Raw genomic sequence first — 19,391 nt, forward strand, 5'->3', positions numbered from 1 at the left:
ACACATGCCTAAGATCACCATGCTCTATGCCAAGCGTCGGCTGGAGTGGTGTAAAGTTCGCCACCATTGGACTCTGGAGCAGTGGAAATCCGTTATGTCAGTCATCAGTCAAAAAAGAGGGTGTCTTGTCCTGCTCCTGAAATTTGTTCCTGCGTTCATCCCTGTCATCAGAAAGAGAGCATTGGGGTAGGTGCAAGTCTGACAGCAATGTGTGCCCAATTACAACAATATTTTAATATGGTCAATTTCAGAAAATGTTATATAACATAAACATGCTGTTGACGAGTAGGCTATGGTGTAATGGAATGTTTTGCGTTGTGTGGAAGGTTTTGTGGGTTTTGACACTCTTATGTAGGTGTCATAACCAACCATAAAATAACTACTGTGGTAGGTTGTGACACTCTTATGTAGGTGTCATAACCAACCATAAAATAACTACTGTGGTAGGTTTTGACACTCTTATGTAGGTGTCATAACCAACCATAAAATAACTACCGTGGTAGGTTTTGACACTCTTATGTAGGTGTCATAACCAACCATAAAATAACGCAATATATGTCACAACAGGTTCAAATATATGTGTTATGCCAAGTTATGTCAGCTGTTATGACATATTATGACATGGTTATTATGACCATTTCATAATGCGTTATGATGCTGGGTGTCAGGTAGTGTTCCCGGTTTTCATATTTTTTTTTATCTGGCATTAGTGCGTAAACCTAAGCTTTAGGGCTTACCTGTATGTTAAAACTTAATTTTTCAATAAAAAAATGTTCAAGCGAAAAATGGGAACTGTACAGTGGATTTTCTATATTTGCTGGTTAGCATCGGGCATCAGATTTGACCATTATCGCATATAGTCGGGCGGTTGAGGATGGGTTATTATCAATTGCGGGTGAACAATCAACTGACCCCCACATCCCTAATGTTTGTTAAATACAACTAATAGCTTTCCGCTATTAACTAGGTTAAATAGTTTAATTTCTTTTAGCTTTCTCACGGGAGATCCATAAACATTTAAATAGGATAGAAACAGAACTCATTTTACCAAATGGACATGCTGATAAAATAAAAGCATTCAATGTCTTCTTTTTTGTTTGACATTATAAGCATACATAACCTGGATCTACAACAGTGTTGGCCAACTGTGTGCAAACAATATTAACACCCACTAGATAGAATTCATTCAAAATATACACTAACTCACTGGAACAGTTCACACTTTTTCTCTGAGACCTCACACAGGACAATGCAAAAAGGCTTGAACATCCAGACTTCAGGAGGTTGGACATTAAAATAATGACAGTACGGTGCTTCATAAAATGTAGCTGCCTCCTGACACAGAATATTAATGACAAATTAATGTTTGTTGGTCAAGTTGAAATCAGCTCTTTTCCAACAAAAGTGCAGGGTATGCTTGTAGCAGAGCAACACTATTCTGACGGGCCAAGCAAAGGAAAACTACATACGGTTTGTTAAAGTTAAATATGCAGCTGTGGTAGGAATAGGTTGCTTGGGCTTGTCTATACAAAGATACACATTTGAGACATTTAGTGAGTAATGAAATGTATGATGCATAGAGTAGGTGCAAGTCCCAAAAACAGTTATGTAAAACTCAATGACTGAAGTTAAGATTACTGACCTAAATACAACTTTACAAGCAGACAACGTACGACTACAGTAGCTCTGTACACAAAATTAACCCTTAAACTGAGGTTACAAGACATTGAATAAATAACGTTAAAAACAGTTTGTATACAGCAATGCTCCTCAGCCATCACATTCCTGCGTCAAAGAGGAAGGCGTTACATGAACATGGAACGCTAGCAGTGTTAGAGGATGCGAAAAATGGGGAATGTCTCAGAGTAGTGCCAAATGCTGAGCCACGTTGTGCTTGGAGAGGAGTGCAGGAAGAGGCCAGTTATTCAGGTCACAGAGATGCCAAAGGAGAGCGAGGGGGCCTGGTCTAACTGCCTCTGTCCAGGGGACGGGGAAATCCCGGTCAACATTTGAGTGTGTGATATCACACCCGCACCACTAAATTGACCCCTGGATTTGAATGTTTGTGTTAAAAAAAGCTCCCCTGTCCTCCATCCCAGATGTGATGTACCCTCCTTGTTCCGGCATTGTGATGATGAAGAGCTGGTGAGTCGGTATTAAGCCTGCAGGGTAGGAGGGGTAAGGCCGGAGCTACTGTTTTTTTTAGATCACCTCCCTGTTGTTCTGAATTGCACAGCAGAGGACCATACTGAAGATCATACCAATGACCTGAGGAGAGAACAAAAAACTATATTAGTAGACTATAAGCTTGTAATACAGTTTTATGCAGATTTCTTGTAACATTTTAAAAATAATTATATAACGAGTTACCATATGTAATTTGTGCCCGAGTGTCAGTAAGATTCTTACCATTACTCCTGCAACACCAATCCCCACATATCCGATAATGTAAAGCTTTTCATTGAAAAAGTCCATTATTGCATTCAGACAGTTCTGGAAACACACATAGCCTAATATCACTTACAATACCTTTATTCACTTTTTCTTAATAAGAGAACATTAGGGTATATTCATTAGCCTCTATAGAGCATACATTATCTCTGAAACCCATGATCTAAGCACAGCTATAGGTACTACTGTACTATAACTAGCCTATGAAACTAGATATTAATAATCTAATTTGAAATTAGGTAAAATAGATAACAGCCGGCCTAAAGTAATGGCTATCAGACTGGAACTAAGGTAAACAATGTTGTTTTCAATGGGGTTATACTGCCACCTAGAGGGATGTATGATACTGCAGCAGGAGAGCACAACGAAGAGTTGTTTGTACCTTTAGGTCTTCATCACCAGGAAGACACATAGACGGGTTAGTCACTGAGTCCCCACAGCAATTCAGCTACAAATGGAAATAAAACAGAATATAACAAATAAATATAGCATATACAAACATAGAAATGGACAACATTGACAGTGTGGCATGATCAATAAGTACTTAATGAGAGCATAAAGAAAACTGTAGTTTAACTCACAACAGTGTGGTAAGTTTCTGCTATTGCCGTCCGGTTGGAATTTTCAGAACCTTCTGAAATAGATTCACTGTAGAACTTTTGAATATCTTCAATGATCTAAAAGATAGATTAAGGATGAATGGAAATTAGTCAGAGATTGCAGTATCAATAAATTGTCTTTCATTCAAGTTTAATATCAGAACATTGATTCGAGTGGATATACCTTATCTTTGCTCATGAATCCAAACACACCTGCAGCAACCTCTGCACCAAAGATTACAAGAAGGCAGGCAAAGAACTGCAAAACAGAGAGGACAGTGACATATTAAACCAATAAGGCCTGAGGGGGTGTGGTATATCGCCAATATATACCATGGCTAAGGGCTGTTCTAATGCACAATGCAACGCGGAGTTCCTGGATACAGCCCTTAGCCGTGGTATATTGGCCATATACCACAAACCCCTGAGGTGCCTTATTGCTATTATAAACTGGTTACCAACATAACTAAAGCAGTAGAAAGAAATGTTGTCATACCCATGGTATACCGTCTGATATACCACGGCTGTCAGCCAATCAGCATTCAGGGCTCGAACCACCCAGTTCATTTTAATGCATAGCCTACCATACAGTATCCTGTACATATGGCCAGGAGTTTTTCCAGATCAGGACATATGGTTAGTAAAAACTCAGGGCCTGCTGACAGTATACTCATAAGAGAAGCCAACCGGGCACACACTGGTGGAATCAATGTTGTTTTCACGTCAGTTCAATGCAATTATGTTGAACCAACGTGGAATGGACATTGAATTGACGTCTGTGCCCAGTGGGAGGCTTGTGTTGACTCAAAATGGTTGGGTAGAGCTAAGTTAAAATTGCATTCCACTGAACAGAGACAGGTGCCTAAGGTAAAACTCCCACCAATTACCCACCGACACAAGGAGACACTGTGACTCCTTCACAGCTCCACAGCAACCAAAGAATCCCACCAGTATCATTCCCCCACCTGCACCAATCAGTATGTACACGGCTGAGGAGAGATAGACAGAGAGTGAGCAGGGGGGGGGGGGTTCAGTGAATAAACAGATGGAGATAGCATTAAGAAAGATTGTTGCACATGGACCAAACCATGCAGCAACACAATCTAGATAACTGCAAACTGAAGTGTAGGAATATCCCGTATAGAATACAGCTAACATGTTAACATTCTGAAGTGTAGGAATATCCCGTATATAATACAGCTAACATGTTAACATTCTGAAGTGTAGGAATATCCCGTATATAATACAGCTAACATGTTAACATTCTGAAGTGTAGGAATATCCCGTATATAATACAGCTAACATGTTAACATTCTGTAGTGTAGGAATATCCCGTATATAATACAGCTAACATGTTAACATTCTGTAGTGTAGGAATATCCCGTATATAATACAGCTAACATGTTAACATTCTGTAGTGTAGGAATATCCCGTATATAATACAGCTAACATGTTAACATTCTGAAGTGTAGGAATATCCCGTATATAATACAGCTAACATGTTAACATTCTGAAGTGTAGGAATATCCCGTATATAATACAGCTAACATGTTAACATTCTGTAGTGTAGGAATATCCCGTATATAATACAGCTAACATGTTAACATTCTGAAGTGTAGGAATATCCCGTATATAATACAGCTAACATGTTAACATTCTGAAGTGTAGGAATATCCCGTATATAATACAGCTAACATGTTAACATTCTGAAGTGTCAGATGTGGAAAATACAGGAGCTGAAAGGAGATGCAAAATCCTGACAGCTGTGAAAAGTGTCATTAAAACAAGGTACTTTTCCACTTCAAAGTGCTAATTGCACATTATTCAAAGTGCCTCTCGGTTGATTTAAATATATTTTGCAAACCCTGAATATCTTGGTGTTGCTAAGGTAATCCAACGCACATCTTTGCTGAACTTGCAGCAGAACATTTCTCTACAATGTCTCTCATCAACACAACACTCATTTTCAGAGGCATGTGCATGTCGTTAGCTGCTCCACCCCTGCTTGAGCAACATTACCCCTATCAACACAAAGAGTAGGAAAGATAATAACCCCCCCTCACTAACAGCCCTGTGATGACCCCCCTTCACAACCAGCCCTGTGATTCCCCCCCCTCCCACTACCAGCCCTGTGATGTCCCCCTCACTACCAGCCCTGTGATGTCCCCCTCACTACCAGCCCTGTGATGTCCCCCCCCCTCACTAAAAGCCCTGTGATGACCCCCCTTCACAACCAGCCCTGTGATGTCCCCCCCTCACTAAAAGCCCTGTGATGCCCCCCCCCCTTACTACCAGCCCTGTGATGCCCCCCCCCTCCCACTACCAGCCCTGTGATGTCCCCCTCACTACCAGCCCTGTGATGTCCCCCTCACTACCAGCCCTGTGATGTCCCCCTTACTACCAGCCCTGTGATGTCCCGCTCACTACCAGCCCTGTGATGTCCCGCTCACTACCAGCCCTGTGATGTCCCCCTCACTACCAGCCCTGTGATGTCCCGCTCACTACCAGCCCTGTGATGTCCCGCTCACTACCAGCCCTGTGATGTCCCCCTCACTACCAGCCCTGTGATGTCCCGCTCACTACCAGCCCTGTGATGTCCCGCTCACTACCAGCCCTGTGATGTCCCCCTCCCACTACAAGCCCTGTGATGTCCCCCTCCCACTACAAGCCCTGTGATGTCCCCCTCCCACTACAAGCCCTGTGATGTCCCCCTCCCACTACAAGCCCTGTGATGTCCCCCTCCCACTACAAGCCCTGTGATGTCCCCCTCCCACTACAAACCCTGTGATGTCCCCCTCCCACTACAAGCCCTGTGATGTCCCCCTCCCACTACAAGCCCTGTGATGTCCCCCTCCCACTACAAGCCCTGTGATGTCCCCCTCCCACTACAAGCACTGTGATGTCCCCCTCCCACTACAAGCCCTGTGATGTCCCCCTCCCACTACAAGCCCTGTGATGTCCCCCTCCCACTACAAGCCCTGTGATAGGGTAGTAATGGTACACCAGGGCAGTCCCCATGCTTCGTGTTCAGGGCTTAATCAACGACACAGGCAGGAACTGCTATGGCTGCCTAATTAAACCACATTGGGGCCGTGGTGCGCCATGGTTGTTTTGTTGCTAAAAGAACAATAGACAGGAGGTGTGGCGAAGCGTCCACTGTGGCTGCGCTGTGGTTGGGGGAGGAAACTGGGAACAAGAGGGCTGGCTGAGCTCAAAGCTGATCTCCTGCTTAGCAATGGAAAACACCATGAGACAAGACAGGTGCCTTGCTTTACACAAACAAAGCTAGCGACGTTGATAAGAGAGACCTTCCCAACACATGTACAGCACTCATCCTTATCAATATCTGCCATATCTAAGCATTTGCACTTCTGTGTTGGCCCAGCATTGGTGGAGGATAGCAATGGGCAATGCAAATCTTTAAGAGTTCAGTGTGCAAATCTACTGTGGCTGCTCCCCATAGGCTTGTCTCAGCTTAGACAGACACAGAAGTGACAGAATGGAAAGTGAATCATCTGTCGGGAATGCTGCATCTTGCCCCTCTATGGTATCTCTGTCTGTTCAGTCTGGACTTGTCTCGTCAGGACAGCTGCAATAAGGCCTTACTCTCTCCTATGGTTCTTATGCAGCCCAAGATTATATGCGTCTTGTGTTGCCAAGGCAATATGATAAAAGCATGATCAATCGTAGTGATTTTTTTTTGGGGTTGCAACGTCTCCACATTAAATGTGAAATTAAATGGATAAGAACACATGGTTATGCATGTATTGTTGGCTACAACCAATAAACTCTTAGAAGAAAATAAAGTGCTATCTAGAACCTAAAAGGGTTATTCGGCTGTCTTCCTAAGAGAACGCTTTTTGGTTCCGGGTAGAAGCCAAAAGGGTTCTGTTCTACCTGGAACCAAAAAGGGTGTTCTCATGGGGATAGCTGAAAATCCTTTTGCAACCATTTTTTCTAAGAGTCTATTACCAAACTCAGAGGTCACTATGTTGGGTAAGAAGCTCTCTTTGTGCCACATGGTTTGGATGCCCAGGCAAGCGCTGGTATGACATTTGCATTGAAAGCCAAAATTAACTTGATAGTGTTATCATAACCAGCTACATTACATACATCATCACAAAGCTTGGGCATCTATCCAGATCTCTTTTACTGCATTTAACTAGGATTGAATCAAGAAGTTGACACCAGATGTCAATATCACAATGTGCAATGAATGACGCAATGTTTGATGATATCATGACTTTCTGGCTGATGGGAGTGGCGGTCGCTAGGAGACTGTAGCCTCAGAGCACCCTGAGGGCAGCAGCCAACTGGGTGAAGGCATGGTGAAGAGCTGATGAAGTGAAGTCACCATTTTAGGTCATGCTCTAAATGGGAATAACAAGAATAGGCTGCATTCTACTAATTTCCATGGTGGAGACCCATTGAGAGAGATGCTATTGTACGGAACACTGAACTGAAGTGTACTTAATACTGAACGTTGAGAAGGTATTGTGTGAATGTTATTGTTATCGTTTTCATATAATTGGACGCTCAGGAAAATGCCCCTCCAAGCACGTTCTCTTCAAAAAGCTCATGTGGGAAATATGTTTGTTGTTGCAAGAATAAACCTGTAATTATGTTCTAAAAGGGGATGATGACCCACAGGCAATTAACTGCTGACTCTAATAGAATAAGCCAAAAAGGTAAGATTCCTGTCATAGCATATACACTGAGGGACATAGACTGACCAGGTGAATCCAGGTAAAAGCTGTTGTCACTTGTTAAATCCACTTCAATCAGTGTAGATCAAGGGGAGAAGACAGGTTAAAGAAGGATTTTTAAACATTGAGACAATTGAGACATGGATTGTGTACACTAACGTTCAAAAGTTTGGGGTCACTTAGAAATGTCCTTGTTTTTTTAAAGAAAAGCACATTTCTTGTCCTATAAAATAACATCAAATTGATCAGAAATACAGTGTAGACATTGTTAATGTTGTAAGTTACTATCGTAGTAAATACTGTACTTCAAACGTATTCCTACGCTAGTGAACATTGTAGGTAGCTGGGCTGTGTTCCGTACAAGGAAATGTGAGGACATTTTTTGAAAACCTTTTTTGAAACAGAGGAGATGTTAGCATTTTGCTATGGTTATGTTGTGCCATACTAAACATGAGACTGGTAACTAATTCCAATAGAACAGTTGGGAGGGTGTTCAGCTGGTCTGGGCTCCTGGTCTCACTGTGAACTGGACTCACCTATGAAGAAGGTCCCAGGGGCTTCCTCTCCAGTCAGGAGCTGGACTGTCTCTGGGTCAAACCTCAGCCATAATCCCACTGCCAACACAAATGAGCCACACAGCTGGGGTGCAGAAAAGGAGAAATCAAGCATAAACATACACCAATATTCACTGTATAACATTTGGAAATAAATAAATACATGTATTCATTAATCATCAACATTGTTATACAGATATTCACTGTTTAACAATACAACACATTGACAATCAATTAACCCATTCTGCATAATCTTGTATACATTCTTTGTTTTTATGTCATCATGAACCGTAACCTTTATTAAATCATGATATAGATGAGATACAGACTGACTGGTGTCTATTAATAATAACATTGTCTAGAGTTGACCTTGAGAACAGATCAGGACACTGCACAGCACTGATCCCCATGACAGCCTTACCAGATACAAGGTGGTATTCCATCCATGTGCTGCCTGGCCTTACATAGAGGCTGAGCAGATACTCTTGGGCAGACTCCTCAATAAAACATTTTACTCAGAAAAAAAACAACTCTCAAAAATGGCTGTTTTCATTAAAAGGAACAGCCAGTAAGAAAATAATTGACTTCACAACTAACCATAGCCCTTGTGTGTCCTCTGTGTCCTATTAAAAATCCATACACCATAAACAGTTGTTTTCAACCATTACTGCACATAGTAGAAATCTAATGGTATTATGTTGTAATAAAAAAGTAACACGTGCTAACTAGTCCGCTTTTAACCTCTGGGGCCTTCGGCCTTCAGAGCACCATGTTGAGGGGCAGCCAAAGTAGACACGGCCCCAAGACGCTGACCTAAGGTCAGTGTTACATTTTAAACCCCTAATGGGGATGAATAAGCAGAGGGATAGGCAGAGGGTAAACTAATACTAAACCTGTGCCTACAACTAAAACCTAGACAGGGCAGAGCAGCCCATGGTGTCTCAGCCTCAAGCTGTGTCCACTACCACCCCGCCCTCTTTGGCTTTCTCCTCACCACTATGACCCTGCCCTCATTGGCTCAGCTCACAACGCTGCTGCTTTTGTCTCATAACTGGGCACAAAGGGCTCCTGTCTGACGAAGTGACACCACTCTGGGGTCGACCAATTGTCTTACTGTGGGCAGAGAGCTCTAGATCGTAAAGTCGGGAACAGAGATACTCTAATATCCATAATATTACGTATATCATCAAGAACAATGTATTTGTATTTCAGTTTCAGTAACGTGACACATTGGTCAAAAAAGGTACTTTTAGAAAACGTTTTTAAAAACTTCATATATGAACACATATATTAGCAATGTGACAACAATTGTTGGATAATATCTGATAGCATTGTTCCCTTATTCTTCAGGTAAAGGCCTAAAAGTCCATTAGCAAGTTGGCCTGGAAACCCGACGTTTTGGGCAGAAATTAGCGTTTGAATCAAGCAAGTTTCCTCTCATAACCTTTACAAGCCAGAATATTGAATAAAATAATATTTTAACATAATTTACAGGTTGTCCATACAGTTGGTCCTTTTGGCCGGTAAGAATGTGAGACAATATATCCTATGTTTTTTAAAGCGCTGGCAATGTGTTCAGATTTCTATCACCTGCAGCACAGAACCATGTAAGCACGTGCATGAGCTCGGGCAAGTATGCATGTGTCTTGTTCATGTATTTGTATCTTGTGTGCCCACTTCAGGTGATATAAATCTGAACATTTTTTTGCCATTGACCCCCAGTATAAAAGAGCCAACTTCATAGCTAATTTTCTGTTATATAGAAATAACAAAACGTACCGAAAAGCTGCTGTTCAACCAGGTCAAAAATCCTGACCTGCGGTTCACAATACTCATACGTAGGGAAATAGGGCCTGCGAGAAGAACCCTGTGGCTTCAGGCTATTCAGAGTGAGATAGTGGGAAATGTGTTGACCCTGTGTCCAAGTAGGATACATGTAGGTATGATTGTGTAAAACATTTCAACACAGGTAAGACATTTAACTTGTTTAGTATTGTCCATTTGTAAATCCACTCACTACTTGTAGTTGAATAGTCCATTTGCTTGTGTTGATGGTCTTGGCAAGCTTAATGATCTGGTCGGTAGCTAGCTAACACTCACCCACTCACCTGGCTGCTAGCACCGTCATGAAAAGGGGCATGAGGGAAGCCCTATCGTATTACGTTTAAGTGGTGAGAACGCCTGAAAGCAGGCACTGTTGAAAAGTTATCTTTAGACATGTTGGACTTTTCTTAAATGTAGTTTTGTAATTGACTAAAACAAGGAGACAAGAAAATTGTGTTTTAAAAAGGTCATGTTTTTGGTGTGAGCAAATGGGGTAACCTAGGTAAGCACTGGTTGTTTCCCCACTGGCGGGTAGGGCCGCGACGTTCTATCTAATACCAACTGGGACTACAGTGGTTCTTCCTTTAAAAGTTGCGTCGTACTGCAGCACAACTTGCGGTCTGCCTCAGAATTCTATGGCATGTTATTTAAGTGTCAGCCATTGTTGCCATTAATGCTAGTTAGACCACCAGAGGGCATCTTTGAGCAGCATTTGACTGTTTTTAATACTGGCTGAACTAGAGAATTTAAAACCTTTTTTTTGTAAGATCATAGTATATGGGATTGATTTTAAGAAGTTTATGCCAACATTCCATTCAAACAATGCAGTACATCCACAGACATACACTGACTGAAATCAGTTGATAAGACTTAGACAAGTTGTAAATGCAACAAGTACTGATATTGTATTATATAATAGCACTCACAGCTTTCCAATGAAACAAACCATGGAGACATGTATGGTCTGTTTACATATTTTAGGCTATTTATCAGAAAATTTGTATAAAACCCATGGAAACTATATTTTAATTAATAATGTAGATTGACAATAATACTATTACACAATTTCTGATATATCACATAACTTTTATTTTCCTACATAAGAAAAATCAAGATTATTCCTCTACTGCCATTCATTCCAATTAGACAGGTTTGGATGTCTCCCTGACCAATATGGCTGTCTTTTCCACCCCATTCTGGAACTGTGAGGTTCTATGACATATCCCATCTAGTTATTTAATAGGATTTGTATTATCATAGATAGTTATGTTGGAAATGTAGAAACAAACTGCAGTTCTGCAACAAATTCATAGGCCTATGCTATGTTTAACTCACAGCAACATAGTGAGACTGTATAAAGCCTCGTTATTGTTATGTAATTTTCTTGTCACTTTTTGATATATATATTTTTATTTTTTACTTTAGTTTATTCAGTAAAATTTTTCCAATTCTATTTCTTGAACTTCATTGTTGGTTAAGGGCTTGTTAAGTAAGCATTTCACGGTAAAGTTTACACCTGTTGTATTCGGCGCATGTGACAAATACGATTTAATTTGAAAATGTAATTTGAACATACTTTTTGCAGACATATAATAGTTGTTAACATAGTTAATTCACGCATTTTGTTGACGTTATACATGAAATTCAGATGGTACAATGTGCCACATCATGGTTAAAGAAGGATGAGAATAGAAAGAGAGTGTGTGTGTACAGTACGTGTGTGTATGTGTGAGGAAGTCCTATCTCATCCGTCTGAATAAGACTACTATTGGTAACAACATACGTGGAAAAAAGAAACGAGTTATATTGATAACTCTGATAAAAATCAGATAACATTGCAGAGACGGACCTTAAACGAAATTAAGTTTCCCTCCAGACCTAGATAAGATTATAAATGAATCGGCTTCAACCAGCGTGAGAGATTCACTCGATGCAAAATGCATCCGCAATTTATAAGGAGTCACGATCAATTATGCACACATGCACACATACAACCTTGTTTATGATTGAATAACTGTATATTAATTGATCGATAGTAGGACCAACACTTACCCATAATATGAAGTTGAAAACGAAAAGGAGATATTTCGCGCATTTCATCCCACCTTGCACTTTACTCATGATTCCAGAGTTTAAAAAAATCCTAGATCCTAATACAAGATCAAGAAGAGAGTGAGACTTTGTTCAAAAATGTGGGTTGGAAATAACTGGACATCAACCATACAACCCGCGCTGCAATCTCAAAATAATTGCAGGAGCCAAAGATTTTTAAGGAAACCAAGATAGACCAGAACCTCATTTCCAATAACAACAAATGAGTCAGAGTGGGCAGAACAAGCAAGGAGGTGGGCAGAGCCAAGCACGCGCTAGCAATATCCTATTGGCGCGTTCTCGTATACATCTGCATATTTCCGTGAAGTGCGCGTGTACATTAACTCAATTCGCCGTTGCACTCCTAAACAGCGCGATTTTTACAAACTTTTGCAAAGGGTGAAGTCTACAAAGTCTACAAAACTTGGTCCGTTCCGTTCATAACAGATTCTAGTTTTGGGAACAGAAACTGTATTGAGATCAAATGTTTAATTGATGAGAAGATTTGCAAAATGTCGGCCAAAATCCATGTCGTTCCATTTTCTCCCACAGCCAGCCAGTGGGCTTCCCCGCACTACCCTACTTGGTAGTGAGTGGATCCGCACATCGGATGCTTCTCATTTATACATCCAGTGAAATATCTGTCTCATTGTTATATCTGTAGAGGAATTTTACACTAGTTGTCGGACCGCCCATTTTCTGTCATTGACTCGTGAGTGTAGAGATTAATCAAATAGCCGGGTTAGCTGACAACGTCACGAAAACGATATCGACACTTTAATGGGGTAAACATCTCTTGTTGTGATTATGGATGACCAGGGGCCTGTTGCACAAAAGTAGAATTAAGACATCCGGGATAAATGACTCAGCTGAGCTCAATGAAGCCAAAACATGTGCGTCCAGGCTTAATTGGTTGCACAAAGACCAAACCAGGATGAGCAGACACGGATTCATTAAACCAGGTGAAACCAATCCTGGATAGGTGCGCGCTCACGGCTCACTCAAATAGACCCCGCCACAGATCACAGATTAACTGATTTACCATGGCAACTAGAGCCGCGTACTTTTCCCCGTCGGAAGCACAAATCCTCATGGAGGCATACGAGGAGGTAAAAGATATAATTAAGAAGAAAGGCAACACCGCCACAGTGATAAAGCAAAGAGAAAAAGCGTGGCAAAGTATTGCAGACCGCCTGAATGCGTAAGTAGTGCACAATTACACAGTCACCGCTCCGCTGAAACATCACAATTACAATTCAAATATTTAATTCACATCTCCAAAAATGCAGTTGTACTGTAATTATGAAACGGTTAAATTTTTTATTGAAATGCACTGCAGATATGAGTGAAATTGTGTAAAGTAACTCCATCACACTGTATAAAGCTATGATACATTTTTTGATATTTTTACTGAAAACAAGACAAAAATACCAAGTAATTTTTTGCAGTGTGACTCCATTAAATGTGTGTGTGTGTGTAGATTAAACTTGAACGGGCCAAAGCGGACATGGCAGCAGGTCAAAATCAAATACAAGAACATTCTGCAGAATGGTATGGTCCCTGACTAATATTTAACAAAGCACAAGCATATATTGTACCCAGAAGGTGCCTGCTCACACATTGTCTGAACTGTTTTAGCAGTGAAAAAGAATACCCACAGACAAGGCACGGGTGGTGGGTCACCAAAGGCTGACCTTACCCCAGCAGAGGACATGGCCTTGGAGCTAAATAAAGGCAGGCCCGTCTTAGAGGGGATCCCTGGGGGGAAAGAGACGAGCATAGGTTCCTCCCAAGATGCCACCCGCTTCATTCAAGGTATGTCCTTCCATCTCTACATGGGATACAACCACATTCATATTGAATCAATTTGGACTGTCTGACTTTGGTTTACCTATTGCCTTGCAGTGTCTGGCAGCACTGTGTTCCTGTTAGAGCCACCAGCACAAGCACCAGACGATGCTGATCCAGTGAGTACTCCATCAAAGGCATACTGTAGGCCTGGCATGTCTTGTCTACTAGCTTCAATATGAATCCGATTTAAATGTGATAGGGTGAAGGCCCCAGTGCAGCAGCAACAGCACATGATGGAGACGATGATGAGGAGGAGACCATCTCTCTGGATTCCAGAAGGCATGAGGTATCATGTTAAGACTGTGAAAGTACTATTTACTCTACAATGGTGAGGAGTCCTCATCAAAAAATCTAATTTATTTTACAGGACCCAGATGCTATACAGTGGGAAAACCAGCCTGGCAACATAGTGCGTATTAATAAAAGGACACCACATCCTGCCAAATTCCAGCTGCGCTAATTGTATTGTGTTCACAGAGCTCACAAGCTATCAGAAAGTTGTATGGCAACCACCTCCGGCGCCAAATAGAACTGGCAGACATAGACATTCAGTACAAGAAGAAAAAGATGGAAAATCTTGCACTGGAGTCCGAAATAAAAAAGAGGACAATTAGGAAACTGGACCTTGAAATAAAAAAACTTGAGAGGGAGGTGAGATATGCCTTCAATGTATGCTAACTGTAACACAAATGTATTAATCATTATTTTTCTTTCCTCCCCCAGCTCCAAGAAGATGACACAGCTCAAAATAAAAATTAGGTATATTCTCGTAAAGTCAAGTGAGCCATGACATATGAGCTCTTATTGTGAGCACACAGGACGGTGGCATCTTTCTAAGGTTTTTTTTATTTTCCCAGCAATCAGTACAACCAAGTCATCGTTATAAGGCATCGCCCTCTTTTGCCCACCCCCCCAGCACCAGGTGTGGCCACTAGCCTATATGAAGGCCCAAAATTGTGTGTTCCTTTCTGCTCTGACAATGGCATGCCCATTCGTGCGAGATGTGGTGGATGAAGAAGCACTTGTGCTGAGGAGAGCCTTCAGGCGAGAAAGGGTCTTCAGGGACCGGTTGGACCCACTGGCCTTCCCTGATGACCATCTATATGAAAGATACAGGTTTTCTGCAGATGGCATCAGGTATCTATGCAGACTACTGGGTCCCAGGATTAAGCACCGCACTGCACGGAGCCATGCACTGAGTGTGGAGCAAATGGTTTGTGTGGCCTTGCGCTTTTTTGCTAGTGGAGCCTTCCTGTACTCAGTGGGGGATGCAGAACAGCTGAACAAGGCCACAATTTGCCGCACAATAAGGAGTGTGTGTCTGGCTATCAAAGCATTAGCAGATGTCTTTATCTCCTTCCCTGGCCACAGAAGACTCTGTGACATCAAAGAGGAGTTCTATAGGATTGCAGGTAAGAGGATCTACAAATTACAGGACAACTGTTAACACATAGTAGGATACTCATTACTTTGTGTGACAGGTTTCCCCAATGTCATTGGTGCAGTGGACTGCACACACAAGGTTAAAAGCCCCCTCAGGTGCCCATGAGGCCGATTTTGTGAATAGGAAATCCTTTCACAGCATTAATGTTCAGGTGAACATAACTTTTTGATATTGTCCATTGACGAACACTCTGTATTGCCAGTGATGTGCATTGATTGGTGTAATATTCCTCATCTTATGATTTCAGATGGTCTGCAATGCTGACTGTGTGATCAGCAATGTTGTGGCAAAATGGCCTGGCTCAGTCCATGACTCCAGAATCTTTCGGGCCTCTGAAATCTATCAGTGCCTATCACAAGGTAAGCCACACAACCCCTATTTATAACCATCATGGCTGTGTCAAGAATATCACTGTGTTTATGAGGTAGTAATGATGAGATTTTGTGTTGACAGGTGAATTCTCTGGTGTGTTGCTGGGAGACAGGGGGTATGGCTGCCAGCCTTTTCTCCTGACACCTTTCACAGACCCCCAGGAAGCACAGCAGGCCTACAACCATGCCCATGCCAGGACCAGGGCCAGAGTTGAAATGACCTTTGGCCTCCTGAAGGCACGCTTTCACTGCCTTCACAAATTAAGGGTCAGCCCTGTTAGGGCATGTGATATTACTGTGGCTTGTGCTGTCCTCCACAATGTGGCCTGCCTGAGGAAGGAGAGGGCCCCCAGAGTGCCACCAGCCATGGACTGGGACAATCCGGCAATCTTCCCTGATGACGACAGTGGTCGGCTGCTGAGGGACCAATATGTGTTGAATTATTTTAGTTAGTATGTGTGCTTTCAATTTTGGTTAAATATGTCCTGCGGTGGCAGAGGAATTTGGGTTTTTTTGGGTTCGTTTTTTTACGAATTTGGCCTCTTATGATGTTTGTGCGGTATACTGTGTGTAATACAAGGCTGCAGGGAGGCTACTGCATCCATTCATTTGTCTGTTCAGTTGATGTGTATGGATTTGTCCTGCATTTATTTTAGTGTGCAGACATGCAGGGTGTGTTATATACAGACCTTTGAATGTGTATGTATCATTTTGTATAATATGCTTGGATTCTGTGCTTTCCATCTTGTAGAGTCACTGACTTCAGTTTCGAAAGGAGCTGATGGTTTTCCTGCTTTGTTTTGTCCTTATTCAATAAAGGAACATAATGTTACACATTGTGTTTTTATATTCATATGGAATGTGTATTTGTTTATATGACAGAGTACTAGGGCCACACTGAAGAAAAAGGATAAAGTCATAAATTTATGAGGCTGGTTCTTTCTGCAGAAAAGCTACATATTGTTTTGATACTTATGACAATGTGATACTTAATATTCTGGCACATCAGCATGTCTTTGTTTATGAAAACATACTGAAGTACAATGTCACGAAATGCCCCACATCTGTCATTTTAACAAATGTCCTCCTTTAAAACAACTGGTTACAATATTATTACTTGTGTTTTTTTCCCCTCTGTGGCCCTAATATTCTATCATTTTATATATAGCCTTATAGTCTATGGGAAACTGTAAATTATCTAATGATAGCAACATCATCTAAAAATAATTTTTTATCCAAAATCATTGAAATTAATGATCACAAACGTTTAAATAATGACAGTGGGTCTAGTTATATGTGATAACAATGTATAGTGAGCAGTGAAATAACTATTGGTTTCCATTTGTGGTGACTGCTGACTGACATTAGGGATGAGATTAAATAGATCCTGGAATTTAGCCTGGTCTGGAGCAGGCTAGCTCCACAGAATAAATCTCCATGGTAATTTATACCATAACATATCCTCCTGCTCCCTATCCATCTTTAGTGCAACCGGATTACGGATCAATTGAGCCAGGATCACCAAGATATCCTGGCTTAATCCCTTATCCTAGTTTTGTGCAACAGGCCCCTGGTAGCTAGCTATCAGCAATGACATGAAACTGCCATTTGGGAAATCGTAAGTGACTCGTCTCAGCTAGTTTCATCTTGTTCTTTATACAATGTCTCGTTTTGAGGTGTTTTGACTGATTTTACCTAGCTACCAACAGCTGCAAGCTGTATTTGAGCGACAACAAGTGCTTATTGTGTAAATGTATATATGTTTTCAATAAACATTGGAGAAAAAATAAAGTTTATATTTTGTCAACAATCTTAACCGGTTTTGTTGCTAAACAACCAATCCCACTACCTCACCAGTGGAGGTGTCATAATACCCATAAAACCTAGCGGCAAACACAGAAATGGTTCCAATCGTATTTTTTTCACCTTTCATTTTTCCATTATTGATTTTAGAACCACTTCAAATGCTTGTGTTTCATGTAGGCTTTCCCTGGCGTGACGTTTTGTTGGACAAGGTGACTTTTATCAATATATTCGGCTCTATTTACTCTGATTCGAAAATGCTAATTAGCATAAATGTAGACATGCAAGATCCCTGCATTACACCACAACACTTTTAAACGTGTTACTAGATGTTATCATATCAGGAGAAGAACAAGTGAAGGAAGCTGGATTTGGAAAATGGATGAAGGTAGGGTAGGTTTATAGCGAGAAGATGGAGAGTTCCAAGGTGTCAAGTTGAGGGTCCATGGAGCATAAAAGGCAAAGTGTGGAATAAGGGGTAACTAGAGGGATGGTTGGCCACGGAATTAACATTAAAAGGTGTGCTGGTGTGCTTCTGCATCCCATTTTAGGTCGTCACAAATATCCTAGCCCATGTCCAGTCATACTCAGGGTCTCAGCGTGTGTCCCTCGATGTCATTCCATCTCGGTTGCAGCGTTCAAATTGTGGTCATCATGTGTCTGAATCACAACATTAAAAATGAGTGATCCACAAATTGAGTCATAGACAATACAACTTAAGCAATGAGGACAGCATTTGGTTGACAACATGGTGGTTTAATTAAACTGTGTCTACTGTGTGTGAATGATGGAAGAATCTTACATCAGCTGTAGGTCCATTTGAGTGTGTGTGGTCACTTAGGCCTGCACATAAACCAGTACTGGGACAATTGGAGACTTGGTTTGTCTTCAGGTATGCATCTGTAAAGGTCAGGTACTAATTGGAGGAAGTTAACAATCTATGTCTTAAATTGAATTCAAAGTTGACACAAATGATAAACTAAGCAATATGATGCAACAAACTACAACACATATGAACCACACAGGCCAGAACAATAGCCTACAGTACCAGTCAAAAGTTTGAACACACCTACTCATTCAAGGTTTTTATTTATTTTTTACCATTTTCTACATTGTAGAATAGTAGTAAAGACATCAAAACTATGAAATAACACACATGGAATCATTTTGTAACCAAAAAAGTGTTACATCCAAATATATTTTATATTTGAGATTCTTCAAAGTAGCCTCCCTTTGCCTTGATGACAGATTTGCACGCTCTTGGAATTTTCTCAACCAGCTTCATAAGGTAGTTACCTGGAATGCCTTTCATTTAACAGATGTGCCTTGTTAATTTGTGGAATTTCTTTACTTAATGCGTTTGAGTCAATCAGTTGTGTTGTCACAAGGTAGGGTTGGTATACAGAAGTTACGATTATTTGGTAAAATTCAAAGTCCATATTATGGCAAGAACAGCTCAAATAAGCAAAGAGCAATGACAGTCCATTACTTTAAGACATGAAGGTCAGTTAATCCAGAAAATTTCAAGAACTTTGAAAGTTTCTTCAAGTGCATTCGCAAAAACCGTCAAGCGCTATGATGAAACTGGTTCTCATGAGGAACTCCACAGGAAAGGAAGAGTTACCTCTGCTGCAGAGGATACATTTATTAGAGGTACAAGCCTCAGAAATTGCAGCCCAAATAAATTCTTCAGAGTT

At 41.2% G+C, this 19,391-nt stretch overlaps 2 protein-coding genes across 2 annotated transcripts; one reads left to right on the plus strand and one right to left on the minus strand.

Annotated features, from left to right (window-relative positions):
• Window positions 1–964: 964 nt before the first annotated feature.
• LOC129851416 (CD9 antigen-like) lies at window positions 965–12,270 on the minus strand. Its single transcript, XM_055917930.1, has 8 exons — window positions 12,187–12,270; window positions 8,293–8,395; window positions 3,942–4,039; window positions 3,235–3,309; window positions 3,033–3,128; window positions 2,834–2,899; window positions 2,410–2,493; window positions 965–2,268 (listed from the first exon to the last, which is right to left on the minus strand). Exons 1-8 carry the CDS (start codon window positions 12,253–12,255, stop codon window positions 2,203–2,205), a joined length of 657 nt encoding a protein of 218 aa, XP_055773905.1. The 5' UTR covers window positions 12,256–12,270; the 3' UTR covers window positions 965–2,202.
• A 561-nt stretch (window positions 12,271–12,831) lies between these two features.
• On the plus strand, window positions 12,832–16,746 carry LOC129851415 (uncharacterized). The gene is made up of 10 exons (XM_055917929.1): window positions 12,832–13,426; window positions 13,706–13,776; window positions 13,864–14,040; window positions 14,131–14,192; window positions 14,276–14,362; window positions 14,444–14,485; window positions 14,554–14,835; window positions 14,934–15,488; window positions 15,768–15,879; window positions 15,974–16,746. Exons 1-7 carry the CDS (start codon window positions 13,269–13,271, stop codon window positions 14,752–14,754), a joined length of 798 nt encoding a protein of 265 aa, XP_055773904.1. The 5' UTR covers window positions 12,832–13,268; the 3' UTR covers window positions 14,755–14,835; window positions 14,934–15,488; window positions 15,768–15,879; window positions 15,974–16,746.
• Window positions 16,747–19,391: the final 2,645 nt, after the last annotated feature.

This window comes from Salvelinus fontinalis, chromosome 3 (assembly GCF_029448725.1).
Source record: "Salvelinus fontinalis isolate EN_2023a chromosome 3, ASM2944872v1, whole genome shotgun sequence".
NCBI classification, from domain to species: Eukaryota; Metazoa; Chordata; class Actinopteri; order Salmoniformes; family Salmonidae; genus Salvelinus; species Salvelinus fontinalis.